Source organism: Pongo pygmaeus, chromosome 19, assembly GCF_028885625.2.
Source record: "Pongo pygmaeus isolate AG05252 chromosome 19, NHGRI_mPonPyg2-v2.0_pri, whole genome shotgun sequence".
NCBI classification, from domain to species: Eukaryota; Metazoa; Chordata; class Mammalia; order Primates; family Hominidae; genus Pongo; species Pongo pygmaeus.
The window spans coordinates 19,016,987-19,038,101 of NC_072392.2; the positions used below are offsets into that span (position 1 = coordinate 19,016,987).

The 21,115-nt window shown below is 50.4% G+C and overlaps 1 protein-coding gene and 1 long non-coding RNA gene across 7 annotated transcripts in view; one reads left to right on the forward strand and one right to left on the reverse strand.

Moving 5' to 3' along the window:
- The first annotated feature begins 722 nt into the window (after positions 1 to 722).
- Positions 723 to 10,311, forward strand: LOC134738700 (uncharacterized). The gene is made up of 2 exons (XR_010124614.1): positions 723 to 6,004; positions 7,351 to 10,311. It is a non-coding gene; the product is annotated as an uncharacterized LOC134738700 (long non-coding RNA).
- The window catches only part of MPRIP (myosin phosphatase Rho interacting protein), a 143,001-nt gene continuing 130,376 nt past the window's right edge, over positions 8,491 to 21,115 (reverse strand). For 2 of the 6 annotated variants that reach the window (XM_054459237.2, XM_054459243.2), the window contains 7 exons: positions 19,916 to 20,075; positions 18,548 to 18,667; positions 17,459 to 17,545; positions 16,558 to 16,720; positions 14,020 to 14,105; positions 13,439 to 13,501; positions 9,084 to 9,222 (listed from right to left, as the gene is read on the reverse strand). In XM_054459237.2, coding sequence (XP_054315212.2) covers positions 13,469 to 13,501; positions 14,020 to 14,105; positions 16,558 to 16,720; positions 17,459 to 17,545; positions 18,548 to 18,667; positions 19,916 to 20,075 — 649 coding nt within the window. In that variant the 3' untranslated portion in view covers positions 9,084 to 9,222; positions 13,439 to 13,468. Of the gene's footprint in view, positions 9,223 to 13,438; positions 13,502 to 14,019; positions 14,106 to 16,557; positions 16,721 to 17,458; positions 17,546 to 18,547; positions 18,668 to 19,915; positions 20,076 to 21,115 lie in introns of all 6 variants that reach the window. The other 4 variants (XM_054459236.2, XM_054459242.2, XM_054459240.2 and 1 more) reach the window with 3 other exon arrangements.

Below are 21,115 nucleotides of genomic sequence, written 5' to 3' on the forward strand. Positions count from 1 at the left end.
TGTTGGCGTGTGTGTATATTGGGTCATGATGTAAAATGCAGTTTCTTTTTTAAGCAAAAGGTAAAATTTTATTGTAAATAAATCTATTAATAAGACGGACAGGGATGGGGAATTACAGGACCTTGATTAATAAAAGAACCACCACCATTAGCACTTCTCATTGTCCCTTTAGCCCCTGAAGGCTTAACTGAAGCAGTGTACCTTAATTAGATTCTGGTTGTAAAGTATTTCTTACAATGGCTTGTGTGTGAATAGGTAAAATCCATATTTTTATGTGAACTACCGTAATTCTAAAATGCTGAAAACTGGCCAGGCGCGGTGGTTCACACCTGTAATCCGAGCACTTTGGGAGGCCAAGGCAGGTGATCACCTGAGGTCAGGAGTTTGAGACCAGCCTGGACAACATGGTGAAACCCCGTCTCTACTAAACACACACACACACACAAGCCAGGTGTGGTGGCACATGCCTGTAATCCTAGCTACTTGGGAGGCTGACGCGCGAGAATCGCTTGAACTTGGGAGACGGAGGTTGCAGTGAGCTGAGATCGCACTACTGCACTCCAGCCTGGGCAACAGAGCAAGACTCTGTCTCAAAAAAAAAACAACAACGAAAAAATCCACTGTAATTCAAAAGGAGGTAATGAGGCCCTGGCACTGTGTTCATGCCTGTAATCTCAGCAATTTGGGAGGCAAAGGTGGGAGGATTGCTTGAGCCCAGGAGTTCGACACCAGCCTTGGCCACACAGGGAAACCCCGTCTCTACAAAAAATGCAAAATTAATTGGGTGTGGTGGTGCATGCCTGTAGTCCCAGCTAGTTGGGAGGCTGAAGTGGGAGAAGCACTTGAGCCTAGGAGGCAGAGGCTGCAGTGAACGAAGATCATGCCACTGCACTGTAACCTGGGTGACAGAGTGAGACCCTGCTCCAAAAAATAAATAAATAAATAAAGGGCCAGGCACGGTGGCTGACACTTGTAATCCCAGCACTTTGAGAAGCCAAGGTGGGCGGATCATGAGATGGAGAGCATCCTGGCTAACACGGTGAAACCCCGTCTCTACTAAAAATACAAAAAATTAGTTGGGTGTGGTGGCACGCCCCTGTAGTCCCAGCTACTTGGGAGGCTGAGGCAGGAGAATCACTTGAACCCCGGGGGCAGAGGTTGCAGTGAGCCGAGATCCCGCCACTGCACTCCAGCCTGGGCAACAGAGTGAGACTGTCTCAAAAAAAAAAAAAAAAAAAAAAAAAAAAAAGGAGGTAATGAAACTGAAATCAACCCACTCTAGAGCTGGAGGCTACTGTTCAGTTTGACTTCTGACCTGCATGCTTATTTTGCAGATGTCTCTCAATTAAACAAAATCTCATTACACAGCATACAAAGCGTGATGCAAAAATAGTTTATTATGATATAGTTTATGTAAAGTTAGGTAATATTTACAAAACAAAAACGATCAGCTACATCCAGGGAATCTAGCATGTCACACAGAGGAATAAATATCCTGACAAAGTAACACTTCAATTGTAGTGAATAGTTGATCACAAACTTTGTAAAAAAAAAAAAAAAAAAAAAGCCTCAAAAGGCACCCCCCCTCCCTGCCCCAAAAGAGAGCAGCAGCTCAGCCGGTCAGGCTTTCTTGAGACACTGGCCTGACAGTGGATGGCCCACCCTACCCCGGAGCTCTACTTCTCAGACCCGAGCGCTGTGCTGGAACCTGGGGAGGCGGTACTCATTCAGCCCTTTCTTCTGCACACGGCTTTTAGTCTGTTAAACATTACCATTTAGCATTAGAACAGAAATGAAACACCAGTTGGAATTATATCAGCTGCTTCTTTTTATCATGTGACAGAACGTTTATGAGAACTGCTGGAATCACAAGCTGCGGCAGAGGTGACTGAAGCATTTCCACTCCGTTCACATATAGCGCCCCAGCTTGGCACAGTAGGTTTTGTCTTTGATAACGAATTGAGACACTGACCCTGACAGAAGGGCACAGTTGTGAGAAAAATCATTAAGAATTGTAATTGTTGAGGAGCCACTTGGATGCTTTCTACCTTTTATAAATAGTACCCTAGGAAAAACCACATGAAGTAATTCTTATACTTAACTGGTTTTGAATCCTAACAGTATGTCAGTAGATAAGTTGTTAATACTAAGGGTAAATCCTAAAATCCTTTAAAATCCATTTTAATTGAAGCTTGTGATATAAACGTAACACAGTAGTGAACTGAGTGTTCTTCACAATCTATTCCTAGCTGTCTATAAAACTAAGTATGTGACACCACTAACTTCTCAAGGGGGGTGGGGGGTCAGGGAGTGATGGGCGTGACTGTGAGGCTGCAAGCGCTGTGCGTGTGTGTGGCTGCGCCTCCGAAACACCCTTTCCTCAGGTAGCCGAGCTGCGCCTGGGAAAGGCCCCCACTGAGGCTGTGCCCGAGGAACGTGCCCGAGGAACATGCCGTGTCCACCCCTTGGGACTTGGACGTCCTCTCAGGCCATCCTACAGTACTGGAGTCTCCAGTTCTTAAGTATTCTGTGACTCAGTGTTTCCTTACCAATCTCACAAAAATAGGTGTTGTAAAAAACAGCTGCATCTAAGTTCTGCAGCCTCCATGGAATTCCAGGATATGACCAAAGAGCTGGGGAATCCAAACAGCTCCGGTGCTCCACAGAGCCCTGCCCAGTGAGTGGTCTTGAAGGTTCTCAGAAACTGCACATTTAGACCCCGATCCCAGAACTGTGCCTTGAACCAAGTCTCCCTAGGATAGCCTTAAATTACTGTGCAGAAGTCTGGTCAAGATGGCACCATCATTTTCTTCATTTTCCTGATTTTCCTTAAGGACTCTGGCTCTACCAAGAAGAGGCAATACAGAATTCTTTCAATGAAACAATGTATGGATACAGAGCTATCGTTATTTTGGATATTGTATACTTTAAAACCATCTATTAGATGACCAAAAGTTTTACAAAGATGCAGCAGTCATTAAAAACATTTCCTTATAATGCTGAGCGGGTTTCAACGGTGCAGTCAACCCTGTTCTCCCCATCTTAAAAAGGGGTGTCTGTTTAAGATTTTTTTAAAAACCCATACAAACTTTGTCACAAAAATCCCTGCAGTAACTTCTCAGTAATATTTACATTGCTTGCTCTAAATAATATACAGGCTATTTTGAAGAAAATAAACACAGCTGCTTTTAAATACAGAGAAATTGCAAGCTACACCAAGCATGCAATAGCTTAAGTATTCACAAAGTACTGCATCCGAACACCTAAGGACTCGGACCCAAGACGTGTTCAGACAGAAACTTGTCCCATCTCTAGGGATGATCTAGTGTTGAGCTACTGACTCCCCTATCCTGCCAAGAGTCTTTTCTTTTGTTGAAGGATTTCAGAGTAGGGAGATGTCTTCCCTTTACAGAGAAGCAAGAATACTTGAAGCTCACGGTTCTGAAAAGGGCAAGAGAATGAACAGGGTCTTGTCCCTGGCAGACAAAATTTGAGATAACCGATAATGTTCCTTTCCATGCTGGGTTTATGCCAGGCTTTCCTTTCAAAGAGCCTACAGCACGGTGTTACTAGCCTTCAGCTCAGGCTGGTTCTTAACTGCCATCAGCTGTGGACACATGCCCTTGCTGAAAGCTGTTTGGCCCAAATGTGTAAACACAAGAACTGTACAAAGGTACAATGAAGAGCCCCCTCTAAAGGGTGGCTGCAGAACAACCTGCCGTAGCTGCTGTGCAAGGAAGAACGCCCATCTCAGAACGTTCTGTTGCTTGGCATTGAGAACAGTGGTGGCCTTCACCTTTGGATGTGAAGATGACCGTTCACGGGATGAAAAATCTACTATCTGAGTTTACATCTTTAAAGCAGGTAGTGGCATGGAGAAGCCAGGGGAAGGAAGGAGTGTGCTTGTACATGGCACCTCCAAGCCTGAAGTGCGTGGAAAACTCACGTTCAGTTGCTGAGTATTACCTACTGGAGACGCTCGCGCTGAGCGGGCTAGGAACCTCTCTTCAGAAGAATGCTGGAAGGCAGGAAAGCCCAGGAAGGTGAAAAGTGGGAAAACAGCGTGTAGATACCTTAATTCTAAGGAACTTTTTAATAAGCAAGTTCCCAGCAGCTTTCTTCCCAAGTCCTTTCAGAAAGGGGGCTCTTTTGCCAGCACTGAGAACCTTCGCTCACTTCAGCTGAAAGGAGAAAACACAGGGCTGATCCCAGCTTGCAGGAAAGGGGAAACGAAATGTTGTCTCTGGCCTGTGTCACCTCTTAGTGCTCCAACATGGACCTCAGGGCAAGTTACAACTTGTTTAGAAAGCAAATTCCTTGTACAACAGACCTATGACTCCCCTAGCCAGGACTTTTATCTCACACCCTAAAATGAATGAAGTTCCCAGGAAAGTGAAGCTTCTCATCAACATGACAAATTTTCTTTAAAATTTCAACATCAAATTCCTTTGAAGTATAATATCATACATTTCCATTCTTTATAGAACTTTGACAATACTTAATTTCTTTCTCCCTTAGTGACAAAGGGGGTCACTAAGTTTTTACTGTATCTTATAGGCCAGGCGCAGTGGCTCACGCCTGAAATCCCAGCACTTTGGGAGGCTGAGACGGGCGGATCACGAGGTCAGGAAATCGAGACCATCCTGGACAACATGGTGAAATCCCGTCTCTACTAAAAATACAAAAAAATTAGCCAGGCGTGGCGGCAGACACCTGTAGTCCCAGCTACTCGGGAGGCTGAGGCAGGAGAATGGCATGAACCTGGGAGGCAGAGGTTGCAGTGAGCCGATTGTGCCACTACACTTCAGCTTGGACAACAGAGCGAGACTCTGTCTTAAAAAAACAAAAAACAAAAAACAACCCCCCCCCACCCCCCAAAAAACCCACTGTATCTTATAAAGGAAGGTCTTATAAATTCCAAGCTTCTTTAGGACCACGTTAGGCAAACTCTTCTTTTCAGGAAAAGTTAACGTTGATGTGCCACATTCTTTTCTAAGTGCAAACTGTCTTAGAACTTACCCGTCAGTGAATGAGCAGCTGGGAGAAAGGGGTATGTGACCAGCCATTAAAGTCACCACACATACAAAGGAGCAGGGGACAGCAGAGCTTCCCCTATACCCCAAATTAGGCTGCAGGTCATATTAAAAACCTAGGAGGCCAAATAGGATTACTTGTTTGTGTAGGGACCTGGCTGCCGACAGGGACTCCATGCAGGATGGCCTTGGCCTCCAGGGCCCTACACCTAGCGGGCTCTGCTGTGTCCCAGCTCCGTGGCACCCGCCAGCCTCCCAGGAGACGGCCAGGCAGGAGTGATGATCAGGATTGTGTTCAATTCTCAGCATGTTTCCATGTACCCAAAAGTTAAAGAGTCCCATCTACCTCTATAGTAAAACAAATGGTAGTAAATACATTCCATAAAAATGTTTTTCAAGCCATCAGTTTTGTTTCCAGCCTTATCTGTCAGTATTCCTTTCAGGCACATTCTGAGATTCACAACTGTGTTCTTTAAACAGCCAAAATTCCCTCTTCTCCCTGTATGGCTGCATGAGCTGGAGGGTAAAGGAGTGATGGGAGCTGGTGGCTGCTGCAGAAACAGGTTCTTGCCGGGCCTTCCACGTCACTAAGCAGGCTGTGGGGCCTTGCTCTCCATGCTCTTCTGCCTTCATACTTGCTGAATCCGAAGCAAGATCCTCTCCGATGTTACCTCTTGTTCAATAAACCCGCAAGTTCGCGATACTGCCACCTCTAGTCACCCTGGGATGTCCACTGCATCACCCACTTAGCACAGGCCCATTATGACTCCCTGAAGCACAGGCTTCCAGCTCACAGGGCAGCGCACTGTCTCCACCCCTGCCCAATGATCCACTCAGACCCGGGAGGCTGTGGACAGTGCGTCCTCTGAAATGCTGGTCTCCACACCTGCTTGGGGCTGGGGCACCATGTGTGGATAAAGAAACTGACCAGCAGAAAGTGACTATTCTGCACGTGCAGGTGTGCACACAAGGTAATTACCCACAAGCCTGCAAAAACTCACATGGGCAAAACTGCCTCGCTTTCCCATTCATATGTGGGGCACAGCTTACTGGCTGGTGCTAGCATACTACACACAAATACATTTATAGGAAAATAATTAAAATGCTGAAGTCTATCTATTTGAACATCTTCTTCATCAGTAAAGCTGGGAAAGCTCACTATTGTGTCGCTGGTACCAAGGAGCAGCCTGAGACCCTGTCTGCAGCTGCCCCTAAGACCTTCCTCTCCCCATACAGAAACCAGTTCTACTTCTTCACTGTTCTTCTTTCTTCTCTCTGGAATTCAGGGGCTAAATCCCTTCCAGGGTATTTGGATACCTGCAGGAAGGAAACTGGAGAGAGGGCCCAGCCCTGTGCAGCACAAGGCTCCCTGCTCAGTGTGGCACCAGTTGGGCAGCCATCAACATCTGTGCCAGTGTTGCCACCTGGGCAAGTCTCTGTTCCTGGGGCATGTCCAGGTGGAACATGAAGAACATCGTCATCCTTTCTCACCTGGTTCACTCCCTCGCAGGATGGAGCCCACCAGCAGGGAATCCAGACTTCCTTGACCCAGATGGTGGCTGTCCCTGGATGAGGGCTCTTCAGAAACGCCAGGACAGGCCCAGGGCATTTTCAGGAGCTCTTAGCAAAGCAGCCTCAGTCTGTTTCCTGGCAATACCCTACACTAAACCAGCCTCTGGGGAGAGGCCTGTGGCAGGGAGGAATGCAGATGCCCAGCTGGCCTGTCTCTGACCCCTCACATGCTGCACTCATATTAATTTTCCAGGATTCCTGAAGTCCAGCCTCAAAGGATACGTGATGGAAAAAAGGGAATCAAATGCTCTTTTGACCTATGGGCAAACTTGCTTTAATTTAAAGCACTGTGAGGGCTGAAGGCAGACGATCCTCTCTCCAAGCATGGACTCTGCCCAGAACCCCCTGGAGGGCAGAAGGCAGGGAGCTGTCTGCAGAAGGGCCAGTGGGTCCACCCCCAGGGGAAGCAGGGCTGGTCACGAAGGAAACCACGCCAGGCAGGGCAGGTGGTGGACCTCAAAGAACGGCACAAAATTGTAGCACCCAGATACCAGGCAAAAACTCCTATCTGGTCAGATCCTGACGCACATCAGGTCCCTGTCTATCCTGGAGCATTCATGTGTCCCAGCAGTGTCCTGGAGACAATGGGGCTGTTGGGGACAGCGGGGTCCCGAACGTTCCTTCTGTATATTCCCATTGACACAGAAAGGTCGTAGTGCATTTCTCAAAGCACTGCCAATCTAAATGGCCGGGGGGTCTGGTAAGTATATCTATATTTGATATGGGGCCTTGCTTTGTCACCCAGGCTGGAGTGCAGTGACACGATCACGACTAATTGCAGCCTCGACCTCCCGGGCTCAAGCAATCCTCCTACCTCAGCCTCCTGAGTAGCTGGGACTGCAGCTACGCAACTGTGCCACCTCAGAGAAGTAGATTTTTAAACAAATCCAATTTTCTCTTGCTGTTAACAACACTGAAGACTGGTAGCAGAGGAGTGAAAGTGTGGGTTAAGAGCCTTAAAAACTTGTGGAAAGGGCTCGATGCCAGTGGAGAGCACTTAGTTATTTCAGTGAGAAGAGAGCACCTAAACCTGGGTCTGAAAACACATGAAAACTCCAGGCCTTGCTCCCGGCCCTTCTGCACATTGGGGGCAGGGCCAGAGCTCCACAGACGGCCTTGCTCATGACTTCATCTAGAAACTGAGCAACAGGATTTCTAGATTTCAACACCCAAAGCATCCACACACCCACAGAGACCATCACACCAACTCAAGCATGAATACAAAGTGAAAGCATGTTCTTGGCATGAAAACCATCTGCTCACACCCCACCTTGCTCCTAAAGTAGCAGAACCTGTTCCACCAGCCAGGGGTTTATACTCCCTATCTTAATGGGATTAATGGTTTTCATGGGGCCATAATAGACTCCAATTTAAGAGATTTTCAAGAATTGCTATAGAATGTTTTGTGGTAGTTAAAAAGGTCTTCCTCAAACTGTTAGAAAAAGCAAAATGGTTAGTATAGGTTTACTTTAACCAGGCTGTTTTAAAGATAAATGCTGCAAGACAGGTTTCCAGAGCTCAGATTAATTAAATGAGAATTAAGATCGGAGTCTCAATACACACTCATGTGCTGTTCTCATCAGATTCTGACATCCTCTCTACTTTCCTCTTGACTTAACAGGGGTCTCAACAGGGGTCTCCTCTCAACCTTTTCCAAAGCAATGTGACGGTTTCTTTTCCAAAAGGTAAAAAAACCCAAACCCCCAAACCTTCCCCCACTTTGAATGATTCCTGGGGGGAATTCATTTGTTTTTTGCAATCAGAGTCTGAAACCTGGGCTGCAGGTCAACAATCTCGAGTAGTTATGAAAAGACCAGGGTTACTGGAGACCAAGAAAGGAACGAGCGGAGGAAGGAAGGAAGGAAGGAAGGAGAGGGGCCGGGGATTTTGTGCAAGATTTAATAAAAAACAAACAAAAATAGGAATGGTTGCTTTCAACATTTTCCAGGTTGTGAAAGGTTTGCCACGATTCTCAGGGGTGTGGTTCTAAGCTGCATCAGTGGAACAAATACAAAATGCTGTCCTCCTCCCAGGCTGGAAGGCAGTGCACCTTCTCCTCTTAACAGCCAGACTAGCGGGTGAGAAGTCAGTGCTGTGACCCAGGCCAAGCTGGAGTGTCCGCATGGCTTTTTCTCTGACCAGTGGGGATTCCATCTACCTTGAGGCGTGCTGGCTGGGCCCTGTTTCCACACCAGCGCGTGGTGAGACAGGGTAGCTTATCAACAGGCTGCTGGGCCTTAATACTGACAGTGAGTATGGCGGGTCACAGCCAGGAAGGGACTAACACAGATGCCCTCCCAGCCCCCACTGCTGGCCTAATTTTAGAATACCACGGAAAAAAGCTTTGATGAAGACAACAGGAAGTCAACACAGCAGAGAGTGGTGTGGACAATCCAGAAGCCAGCCTCACGCATTCCATGCCCACAGTTAACGATGACAACAACAGCAATAATAATAATAAAACAAAGGTACAGGTGAAAAGCAGCGCTCGGGGTGTGCTGCTGCAAGCTGGGGAAGGCGCGTGCTCAACTTGGATGGGACACAGCTAGTCTTTCTTCAAGTCCCTGGATTCAAAGAGCTTCAACCGTTCTTGCACCGTCAGGCCTTCCTTCAGACTCTGGGTAGAGACAGAGCAGGAGGAGAAAATAAACACACCGTTAGACCCCCTGCACTGGACCGGACCGGACCAGACCGGACCGCTGGTGGAGCCGGCATCAGAGAGCCGGGTGCAGGTGCGGTTAGTGGGCATGCCAGGAGGAGAGGCCCCGGGAAATGCTGTTATTGGTGGAGGATGTTTTCCCCTTCAGAAAATTACTTGGATGAAAAAGGAAAAAAAAATCAGAGAGACAAGACCATGTGTTTAAGCAGCTAAATTCTGAGCTTAGGGCTCTTTAGACAAGCAGTGATCAGACGAATCCAGCCAGGGAAAACAGTGCAATGAGCAAGGAGACTGCCCATCCCCGTGTCTTGTCTTGTGTGTGGATTTGTCCGCATCCAGCTCCAGAGAGATTCTTCACCTGACAGCCTCAGCTGAGGAGGACCAGATGCTCCAGGGCATCCCCAGCAGGATGGGTGTCCCGGGACAGGGCCTCGCTCCTACAGTGCCTCTGCAGCACCTGCTGCCCTCAGACCCATTTCTGGCATTCCCTGATCAGAGGCCTGTGAGTGGTATGGGGATTTGGGAACACGCCAACATATCTAGTAAGATTTTCAAAACGTAAAACCAATACTCTGTTCACGTGGGATCTTGCTAAAGCTTAAATCTGTATGTCCAGAGATGAATGAGATCTTACTAACTGGCGGACAGAGTATTTTCCATCTCATTCTTACAGACTTTTCTCAATGATTTAATTTCTGAATAAGAAAAGGAAGAGCACTTTTCAGAGAATGACTGGAAATGAAGGGCATTCCAGTACTGCCTGGAAAGTGCTGTGGCTCTTCACTTATCTCCCTCTTCACGCTAAGTGTCGCCGTCACACTCAGCCCTGCTGACTCCCTGTGGCTTACCCTTGTCAGAGCTGGTGCAGATACAGGCTTTACTGAGAAATCGGAAGCTGAAGGGATGGCCTCTAGCTCAGGGTTTGCCTGATTCTACCAGTTTCAACCAAAAACCTGAGCAACGTGAAACTGCAGGCTGTACCCCATCTACTGGGGAGTCGCCAGCTTAGGCTCAGGCATCCTCTGGCACCGTCCTGGAGACCCTGGTGTGATGGACTGGGGACTGAGCATGAGCTGGTCAGCTTGAGGCTCCCTCCAAAGCTCAAGGGAAGGGGGAGCTCCACTGTCCCCCACCCCACCCAGCTCTACCCAGAACAGACCTGCTTGTTTGCTATATTCTGGAGCTGTGTGTCTGTGTAAATAAATAAACAATGTGATTTTTAAATACAGGGTTCTGCTGCTAAGCATTTTAAAACTCACTGGTCCAGGCTGGGCGCGGTGGCTCACGCCTGTAATCCCAGCACTTTGGGAGGCCGAGGCGGGCGGATCACGATGTCAGGAGATCGAGACCATCCTTGCTAACACAGTGAAACCCCGTCTCTACTAAAAAATACAAAAAATTAGCTGGGTGTGGTGGCGGGCACCTGTAGTCCCAGCTACATGGGAGGCTGAGGCAGGAGAACGGCGTGAACCCGGGAGGCGAAGCTTGCAGTGAGCCGAGATTGCGCCACTGCACTCTAGCCTGGGCGACAGAGCGAGACTCCATCTCAACACAAACAAACAAACAACCTCACTGGTCCAGGTGAGCCTCACCTCAAGCAGTTGTCACAGCTTGATAACTGTGTGTGTCTGAGAGGGTTTCTTTGGAAGTCTGCTACAGAGAGTGGCTGGGGGAATGGGGGGAAAATCCATCTCCCATTCTGAGCCCAGATGTACCTCAACACCCATGCCTGCTTCCAGATGCCCTTGGGGTCCCTCCCCGCAGGGTGCAGGGTTCTCACAGCAGTCAGTCTTGCAGAGGACCTGGGTAGACATCTGGTCACCATTGAAGGGGCTGGGGCCAAGCCAGGCAGGCAGCCCTGAGCCTAAGTGCTACTCAGAGGCAGGCCCCGGAGCATGGCTGGGGATGTCACTGTCACATCCCGGTTCCTGCTTGTTGGGGACTTTCTGTCAGGACTGTAGTGAGTTTGGTCACTCCTAAGGCCTGGGTTTGCTCCTTGCAGGCACTGCGTCAGAAGCCCCAGAATCCTGCTACAGCAGGCCCAGGGTAGGGGAGCGCCCTGACAGCCACAGCGCCCAGCATGCTCGCTGCTGGCTCCTGCCCCAGTGACAAGAGCAGAGCTCAGGCTCAGGTGATGCTGGGCTTGCTACAATTCCAAGGGTGGGAAGTAAGCGAAATCCCCTACGTTATTCCTACACTGGCTGCGGGAAGCTGTTTCTCTCTCTACGTCCTCTGGATTCTCTCCTGGTGGCTGCTCAGCCCAAGCACCCCTGCACAGGTGTGGCTGCCATGCCTGGCCCTTGGGGCTCAGCCAGCTCCCTCTGGGGTTCATCTCCCTCTAGGCTGTTCTCTCCACTGAGTGCCTCCTGTAGCCCCACATACTGAGCTGACCACAGACACGGGGGCCCCTTAAAAACCCCGAGGGAAGCATTCTCTGGTCTCAATCCCAGAAAAGGCTGTGCTGCTCTTAAGCAACTTGCTGTCTTTGATTTTGTAGCAGCTGAGACTTGCGGTCCTTTTGAGTGAGGCAGGACAGAAAAACAGAACAGAACAAAAGACACAGATCAGTGCACATCAAATGCCATATCAAAAAACACCAATGAGAAGTAGAGTTTCTGGGCAACTTCATTTCCATCTTCTTGAAGGGTTGGGTGGAGTCTTCAGATACAGTTGAGGAAAAGGATGACACCCACCCATGCCTGTGCCTCCTAATGTCTCCTGGGAGCGCTAACACGGCCCCATCCTGCCCTGTTGCACCACAGACATCTAGGAAGTCCTTGTCTTTCCGCTGGGGCCAGCAGGACTGGCCCTGCACTCCAAGGATTTTTATGACGGAAACCCAGCCAAGCCAACCATCAACTTAAAAACACGTGAGGAGGAGGACCCCATCCCGGGGTTTCTCTCCATCTTTTTCAGTCTGCCCTGGGGCCCAGACAGTCTGCTCCCTCATCCCTGCTCTGGCTGGTTCCCAGCCACTGTGAGAGGTGCCCCACCCCCTCCCCACTCACTGCACAGAGTTACTGTCAGGGGCCCGTGGGTGTTGCACAGCCTCCCTGGAAGGGTCCTGTCAGTGACAGCCGGTCCCCTCCCCCAATTGTCACTTATAGGCATGGTCCAAAAGCCCAAATCACTAATAGTGAACTTCAAACTCCTTCAAAAAAAGCTCAAAGATACTAGCTACAGTTTAGCCTCAAATAAGTAGTAGAATCTTCAGTAAGAAAACCATGAACCAAAAAAGGACAAGTTTCCTTTTGCTAAACAAAACGTTATGTTTAAAGAAAAATGCCCAAGCTAAGTTTTCAATCAAGCCTAAACCATATTTGGGTATAGGGGACTTAGAACTGTAGAAAAATAAAACCAAACTGACTAGGCTTAAAACCTTCAACTCTTTTAACCAAGCCTCAGGCTGAAGTCCCTCGGACGGCATGGTGCTGTGGGTGTGCCTGAAAAAGGGCCAGCATGGGGAGGAAGATGTGGTTCTTGCTTTCCTCCATGTTCTCATTCCGGAATGAATGAGATCAAGCCACTGAGCCGGCAACTACTCATTTCTCAAGGTGTCTCCCACAATGGGCCCTCCCCCACCTCCTCTCTGGGATAGGGCCTTCAATGGCACCTAGTGAGAAGCTTTTGTTTTATTAAAAAAAAAAAATACTGGTAAATATTTCGCCCCTATTGCTTGTAGTTATCATGCTCTTCTGAACCATCTTCACCAAGCTCTAGTCCTGGTTTATCCATTCCTAGAATGACCGACCTGTTAGCCTTGACAGACACAGGCCACTAAGTGGCTCACTAGGTGGGCGAGGCCTTTGGTGACGGTAGACTTCACTTGCCAGCGTGGACTTCTGTAAATTCCACCTCGTGACAGAGGGCAAGACAAGTGTCCCCTGAGAGGTTGGAGTGAGTTCAGCCGTTGTGCACAGATTATCCAACATGCATGCTGATGCGTGCCTGGCTCTCTGCCTGCCCACCAGGCTAGAGGAGCACCTCACTGCCAGGGTCATCTCTGTTAAGAGGTTAGAGTGCCAATTAACTCCCCAGAGCAGGTTAAAGAAACCTCACTTGGATTTGGTATGTGTTTGTTGGAGCAGGATGAATTGAAATAAAGTAACCATGACGCAGGCGTTTGCCATGGGGGTGTGAGCAGTGCATGCAGGCGGCGGGAGAGGCGGTTTACCTCCTGCATGGGCCGGGAAGCGGGTGCATTTCAGGTATCCCACGAGACCTGCTCAATTACGGACTGTCAGAGGAGAGAGCAGACATGAGACACACAACCAATCCCAAACACACGCGGTGCCGCTCCCACCTCCGCCCGCCCTCCTGTGCATGGCTGGCTCTGGACAGCACACTAAAGATGTGCTGCTTCCTGGCTGGGGAACAAGAGCAGGTAGCATCATCTCTTGGAGGCGGCACCAGTGTCACAACAGTGATGTGCAAGGAACAACACAGGCACAGCTGACAGCAGGCCAACATGAGTGGGGCTGGGTGAAACCTGGCCTCGAGGCAGGAGCCGATCATGCCAAGCACTGCTCTTCACAGCCCTGGCCTGTCAGTGTCATTGCTAGGAGGTGGCTCCAAGACAGAGACAGAGCTCAAAGCCACCAGAACCAGCCCAGCAGGGTGAACTCGGGCTGGCTGAGTGCTGGGCCCTGGGGCTTTGGCAGCTGCGGCCCATGGGAGCACCCATACTTCAATTTGGGCTCCTCTCCCCAGTGTCCCTCAAGCCCCTCCCACCAGGGGGCTGGACCCCAGACTCACCTTGGACCTGATGTTTCTGAGTTGCCGGGTGACACAAGATCTGTCTTTCTTCAAGAAGTCAGGGTTGCTTTTAGATTTCATTATATCTGAGGTATATAATGAAAACAAACAGACCTGTTACCTTTGCTTTCTAAAACCCTCTGGAACCAGACTAAATCCTGCAACATTTCCCAAGCTTCCTACTGCAGCATACTTAGGACAATTCCTTAAACAACTCTAAGGGAATTCAAAGCCAATAACCATAAAACATGCTAGATCTCTTCAGACCACCACAAAACACCAGCACAATGGGAGAATGTGTATGTGGGGCCCTGCCAGGGCTTCCTGCACTGTGACTGTAGCCCACAACAGCATTCTCTCCAAAGGGACTTGGTCCCCTCACTCTGGTGTGGGACCTCAATGCTGAGCAGACCCCTACCCCCATTATCCATGATTCTCCACCTTCCTCCTGGTAGCACAGGGCTGTCTAAAGCAAGATGATAAGGCCAAGGCCTTCTCATTGTCCACCCACCCAGATAGCAGTCCTTTAGGCTTCTTACAAATGTCTACTTAAATACCTGTAACACAAACAGATATGGAGTCATATGACACATCCTGTCCATGTGTGGGGTTGTTTTCTCTCTCTTTTTTTTTGAGATGGAGTCTTGCTCTGTCGCCAGGCTGGAGTGCAGTGGTGCAAACTCAGTTCACTGCAATCTCCACCTCCTGGGTTCAAGCAATTCTCTTGCCTCAGCCTCCCGAGTAGCTGGGACTACAGGTGCGTGCCACCATGGCCAGCTAATTTTTGTATTTTTAGTAGAGACGGGGTTTCACCATGTTGGCCAGACTGGTCTCAAACTCCTGACCTCGTGATCCACCTGCCTCGACCTCCTAAAGTGCTGGGATTACAGGTGTGCGCCACTGCGCCCAGCCCTCTGTTTCTTTTAAGAGACAGATTCTTGCTGTGTTACCCAGACTAGAATGCAGTGCCTATTCACAGGTATGATTCCACTACAGGTCAGCACAGGTTTTTTTTTTTTTTTCTCTTTTTTCTTTTTGAGGTAGGGTCTCATTCTGTCACCCAGGCTAGAGTGCAGCAGTGTAATCATGGCTCACTGCCACTTCCACCTGCTGGGCTCAAGTGATCCTCCCACCTCAGCCTCCCAAGCAGTGCTGGGACTACAGGTGCATGCCAGCAGTCCCAGCTAGTTTTTTTCTATTTTTTGTACAGACAGGGTTTTGCCATGTTGCCCAGGCTGGTCTTGAACTCTTGAGATCAAGTGATCTGCCCACCTCAGCTTCCCAAAGTGCTGGGATTACAGGTGTGAGCCACTGCGCCTGGCCAGCACAGGAGTTTTGACCTCTTTCATTTTGACCTGAGCCAGTTCACCCCTCCTTAGGCAACCTGGTGATCCCCTACTCGCAGGAGGTCACCATATTGATGCCAAACTTAGTGTGGACACCTGATCGACTTAGCTTTGTGTGTGACTGCCTAGAACTCCTGGGCTCAAGTGATCCTCCCACCTCAGCCTCCTGGGTAGCCAGGCCTACCACCAAGCCTGACTACTCAAGGTATTTATGGAAAAATGAAGTCTTCCTCCCAGCATCTGTCAGTACATAATCACCATTCCTTGCCTGACAGAAAAAAAGTTGATTTTTTTTTTATATTAGTGAGCTAGCACATCTTTTCCTGTTTGTGCATCTCTGTATAAAAAGTCAAGATGAGGGTCAAATGAAATTATGTATAATCTGGCCAGGTGCAGTGGCTCACACCTGTAATCTCAGCACTTTGGGAGGCCAAGGTGGCTGGATCGCTTGAGCCCAGGAGTTTGAGATCAGTCTGAGCAACGTGGTGAAACTCTGTCTCTACTAAAAATACAAAAATTAGCCGGGTGTTTTGTGGCGCACTCCTGTAGTCCCAGCTACTGGGGAGGCTAAGGTGGGAGAATCCTTGAGCCTGGGAGGCAGAGGCTGCAGTGAAATCACGCCATTGCATTCCACCCTGGGCAACAGAGCAAGACCCAGTTTCAAAAAAAAAAAGAAAAATTACGTATGAGCTGAAAATGCTTGATAAAATGTTAACTCTTTCATCCTCCCTGCCATCTATTTTTTTACAGGGTACCTAAATGTTTTTAGCCAAGAAAAAAAACGCCAGTCCTGTTGTTCATTCCAGAAAGCAGGGAGCTCCCTCCCATTCTCCACTCTATGGCCTTTTACAGATATTATAGTCAAATCCTAGGATCAAGCAGCTAGTGAGAGCTACTTCTGCCCAGTGGTTGAGTTTTTTAGAAAAACGAGACTCGTTATTATTTCGAAAATATTATGGTGATACTATGGGTTCTCCCTAGAGCCATCAGCACAGCATCCACTGCTGCGATGGGGAGAGCAAGGCCTGTCTGCGGCAGCCGCGTGAGGCTGGTGCTCCTGCTCCACTGGGAAGCCTGGGTCTACAAGCATCACTGGGACTCTTCTGCTTCAAGTCAAGCACCGGGAAACCTCTACAACCAAACCCCATAAGCCCCCCAGCAATAACTGAGAGGGCATGACCCGAGGACGTACCATATCCGGACACCGTGGCACTGTCAGGGGACTTTTCCCCCAGTGCTTCCGTTGCAGCCTTGAGCTGCTCCTTTAACCTGCTGATGTCACAGTCAGCCTTAGCCTTCGCGATGCTGAGCTCTGTGTAGATGTCTTTGTACTTGTCACTTGCGTACTTCTTGTCCTTGGGAGTGAAATGACAGAGAATGGTAGTTATATCCAGGAAAGAGAAGCACACACGACGTGGCCTGTCTTCCTGGGGACTGAACACGGTGGGGAGGCTTGCTGTGGGCGGGAGAGGAGGCTTGTTCACCTCTGTCTTCTAGAGGCAGACAGTGGACAGAGAGGAAAAACCACGGGGCCTGAGGATACGGGCACAGCCATCAGGACATGGCAGGATAATCTCCAGGCCCGGTGAGTGCAGGAGGCAGTTCCGGGATTGCCCGACCAGCCTGGTGTGGCCCTGAGTGCCCAGGCCCCTCCCTTGTGGGCTTCAGCCTGGAAAATCCTCTCTGTGTCTTGGATTCCCTAGGTGACTGAGTGACCACCAATGATTCTGTCGTCTCCCCTGACTCCAGCAGTCCCTGGAGGACGCTGGTGGAAGCCAGGGGGCGGCTCAAATGGAAGTCAAGCCTTGCCTCACTTCACAGGCCTTTTCTCTGGAGCATTCCTCCCAAGGCACACAAAAAGCACATACACACTGAAGCTGGAGCCAGGTCAGGCAGGTTGCTCATGTCCACGTTCCCACAGCACCTGCCTGCAGGCTGGTCTTTTAAGAGGACTTGATTTTGGAAACCTCCTTCTTCACAAGAGTAAAATCTGCTTCAGAAGAGCCCGCGCTGAGCCCCAGCCTGAGTTCAGGAGGCGCATGTCACCTAGAGCCTGTTCCCGTACCCGCCCTCCTGTGGTGCGGTGGCCTTACCCGCAGTGCCGTCTGCAGCTCATCCTTGAGGGAGCTAATCTCCTGTTTCAGGTACTGTATTTCTGATTCCTTTACCCGCAATAAGACCTAAAATGACAGAGAGATCAGGGACCAATATTCAGGAGCAAAGAAACCTCCAGAGTCTCCACAGCAGGCTGAAGCGTGCAGAGGGCTCTCCAATCACCAGTGAGCAGGGCAGCCTCGTGGTGCCCAATGCGGGGAAGCATCGTTTAAACACCGCTCACAGCTTCAGCCTCACATACAGAAACAGGAAGAGGAAGGAAACGGCCGTGATTCCTCCCAGTGCCAAGGACTCCCTCCTTAGCCTGGGGTGCTGTGAGCTAGACCTGCTTGTCTCCGGGGACCAAGCCCGCGAGAATCAGGAAATGTTACCACTGACAGGTGTCAGACTCACTCAGCCTCTCTTGCCCGCCCTTTTGGTAAAGCACTCATTTAGTACAAGGCACAGGCACAGCAGACAGGGGCCCAACACCTGGACTCGGGGCAGGAGCTGATCACACCAAGCACCGCTCCCTCCCAGCCTTGGCCTCTCAGTGTCACTGCCAGGAGGCGGCTCCACGACAGAGACAAAGCTCAAAGCCACCAGAACCAGCTCAGCCAGGTGAGCTCTGGCTGGCTGAGTGCTGAAATTTTAGCACATTTTAGGGTGAAATTTTAATTGAATGTGGATAAATCTAAGTGCCTTCCTAAAAGGACACCCTATACTCTAGAATCCATCATTCTAGAGCCTCCCTGACCTGAGGGGCAGCAGCCACATGGCTACAGAACGTGTCCTTTTGAGTGGTCAGTGTTTGTGGCATGGCAGAAATGGAGGGGAGTGGGTGGAGTGAGATGGGGTCAGGATCCCCACAACCTCTCGAGGGCTCCACTCGGCTAGTGGCTCTCATGCCATCTGGCAGCTCACTGCTGCTCGCCGCCTCCGGGTGATTTGGATCTTCCTGGACCCTGCGACTCCTGCTGTCTCAGGTCTGTCCCTCCCACAACCCTGTAAGTCAGGGGCCATCCTGCACTCCCCTGGGGCTCCTGGGTGCAGAGCTGAGTCAGGCAGGGCCTGGCTCCTGATGGTACCTCTAGTTCATAGGCATCCTTGCCCTGTGCAAGGGGTGACCCAGTGGCCTCCCCACCGCCGTCCCCAGTCAACAGCGTCCGCAACCGTGTGATCTCTGCAGCCAGGCGGTTGTTCAGCTCCTGGGGGACAGCAATACAACAGTGACACTCCAGAGCTGCCTGGGGCCAAGTCGCATGACACAACCCGGGAAGGCCATTTCCCTAGGTTCTGTGTGTATCTGTGGAACTGCATAGGCAGGATCCAATCGATAACCCTTAATTCCCTTCTGTCACAATAACTAGTGTCAATCTGTTCCATGGCTGGTCCCATCTGAGCTCCTGTGGGGTAATCTTTAAGCCACAGCAGTAATGAGTGGACCCAGTCCTGCCTGAGTAGGCTCATACACAGCCCTGTGCAGCAGCCATGCCCCTTGGGAAGGCCTCAGGTGAGAACGGGACTATGTGCCCAGCCCCAGGGGGTGTTTATGCAGGGCGGGGTCATAGAGAGCTGTTTTAATTTGATGCCCACAGAAAAGCCAATATTGAACGAATCCTGACTTGAACCTTTCCATTAGCCAGGATTTAAATGCACCCCAATTAACTAAGGAGCAAGCAAATCTTTTTTTTTTTTAGATGGAGTCTCGCTCTGCCGCCCAGGCTGGAGTGCAGTGGCGCTATCTCGGCTCACTGCAAGCTCCGCCTCCCGAGTTCACGCCATTCTCCTGCCTCAGCCTCCCCAGTAGATGGTACTACAGGTGCCCGCAACCACACCCAGCTAATTTTTTGTATTTTTAGTAGAGATGGGGTTTCACCATGTTAGCCAGGATGGTCTCAATCTCCTGACCTCATGATCCGCCCGCCTTGGCCTCCCAAAGCGCTGGGATTACAGGCATGAGCCACCGCGCCCGGCCAGAGCAAGCAAATCTTAAGAAAAACATCTGACAAAAATAAATGTGAGCTGTAAGCCTGACCCTGAGAAGTGTCAGCTCAATCCCTGGGGGACAGGATCCTGGAGGATTGGGATGACCCTGCCAGGCCCTGCCCAGAAACAGTGAGCCAGAGGTTCAGAGGAGCACAGAGAAGACACCAAGACACCTGAGAGTCTCAGAAAGGGTCAAAGCAAAAGTGATGTCATGTGTAAGCAGGTGGTGCACGTGGCAGTACAGCGTTGCTCTAGCTATCCGCGGTGATGTTTCTGACAACACAGATGGCCACGCTGGGTGGCAGGGAGAAGCCTTGGGGCAGGTGACCACTCTGTGGCTCAGGGACCTTCATGCCACTTTGAAGGTGAGGCCTGGCTCCAGCTCCAGTGTGGACTCACCTGACTATGGGTCTACCTGACCTTGAGTGCCCCTGACTAACACTGGGCTCACCTGGCTGCAGGCTCACCTGGTTGTGGGCATTGAGCTCCTGGTTCTCACGCTGGCACTGCCGCAGGGCCTGCCGCTCGGCCTCCAGCGCCTGGGCCAGATGGGCATTCTCCAGGCACTTCTGCGAATACTGCTCCGAGAGGACCTCCAGTTCCCGCTGCACCGACTGCAGCTCCTCCCTGGGGAGAGGGCAGCACTCAATCCTCTGCCTGCTTCTAGACAAGGCCTCTCAGAGGCTGGTGCACCTCCTTGACACCAGACACAGCCAAGCACAGGTCAGGCCTGCACAGTCTGTTGTCTTAATCAGCCTGGGTCATACAGAGTAAGGGATCCCTTACAGAGATGGCCTCACGCCCCTCCCTGGTCCTTTCTCACAGTCTGACAGTCCTACAGCTAGCACTTCTCTGGTGATGCCAGTCAGGACAGAATCCAGTCTGCAGCCACACAGAACCCCCATTTCTAGAACTCTCTTCTGACTCAGAATTTGTTTTCAGTAAACCCACTTTTGAAGCCATCTGTGTCTGACAGCCAGGACCAGGCTCTACACAAGACTCAAAAAACCAAGCTTCCTGAGGTTGTTCTGCCACCCTGGATCCAGGAGGGCCGTCCTCCTGCAGATGAACCAGGGATGAGGGGCTTCCAGGTGAGCCACCCTGCTCTGACCAAGGTCAGCGTGAGCCTCTACAGGGTGCCGTTGACCGCTGCCAGCTCCTGAGGCAGGGCCCCTGGCTTCGGCTATGCTATAAAGGTTCCTGGTAGAGCCTGAGTACCGTGACGCTCATGGTGGCCAATCTGTGGGCTTCTAGCTGTGTCAATTCTACCAAGTGAAAAAAGTCTCCAGCAGTTTTTCTGGTATTGTTCTATCCTGCCTGTGCAGAGGGAATCAGCACGTGTGGTTTTAAACCACAGTACTAGTTCTCACTTCTGCCCTGTACGACCAAGCCCCGCTGCCTGGCTCCCGGTGGGCTAGCAGGGCAGCTGTCGAGGAACACATCTGGGCAGTCACTGGGATCAGCCCTGGACAAGAGGGGAGTTTAAGATTTCGTTTGTTACATCTCATTCTTGGCATTTCGAGGAACAGTCTCTCTGAATAAAGGAGGCCCCACTTGGGCCATATCCTGCACTGGACAAGAGGGCATCTGAGCTACCCTCAGCACCCAGGGGCCCCAGGCCCCAACTTCTGGAGGCCTCTGCAAAGACACAGGAAGGGCCCAGCTGT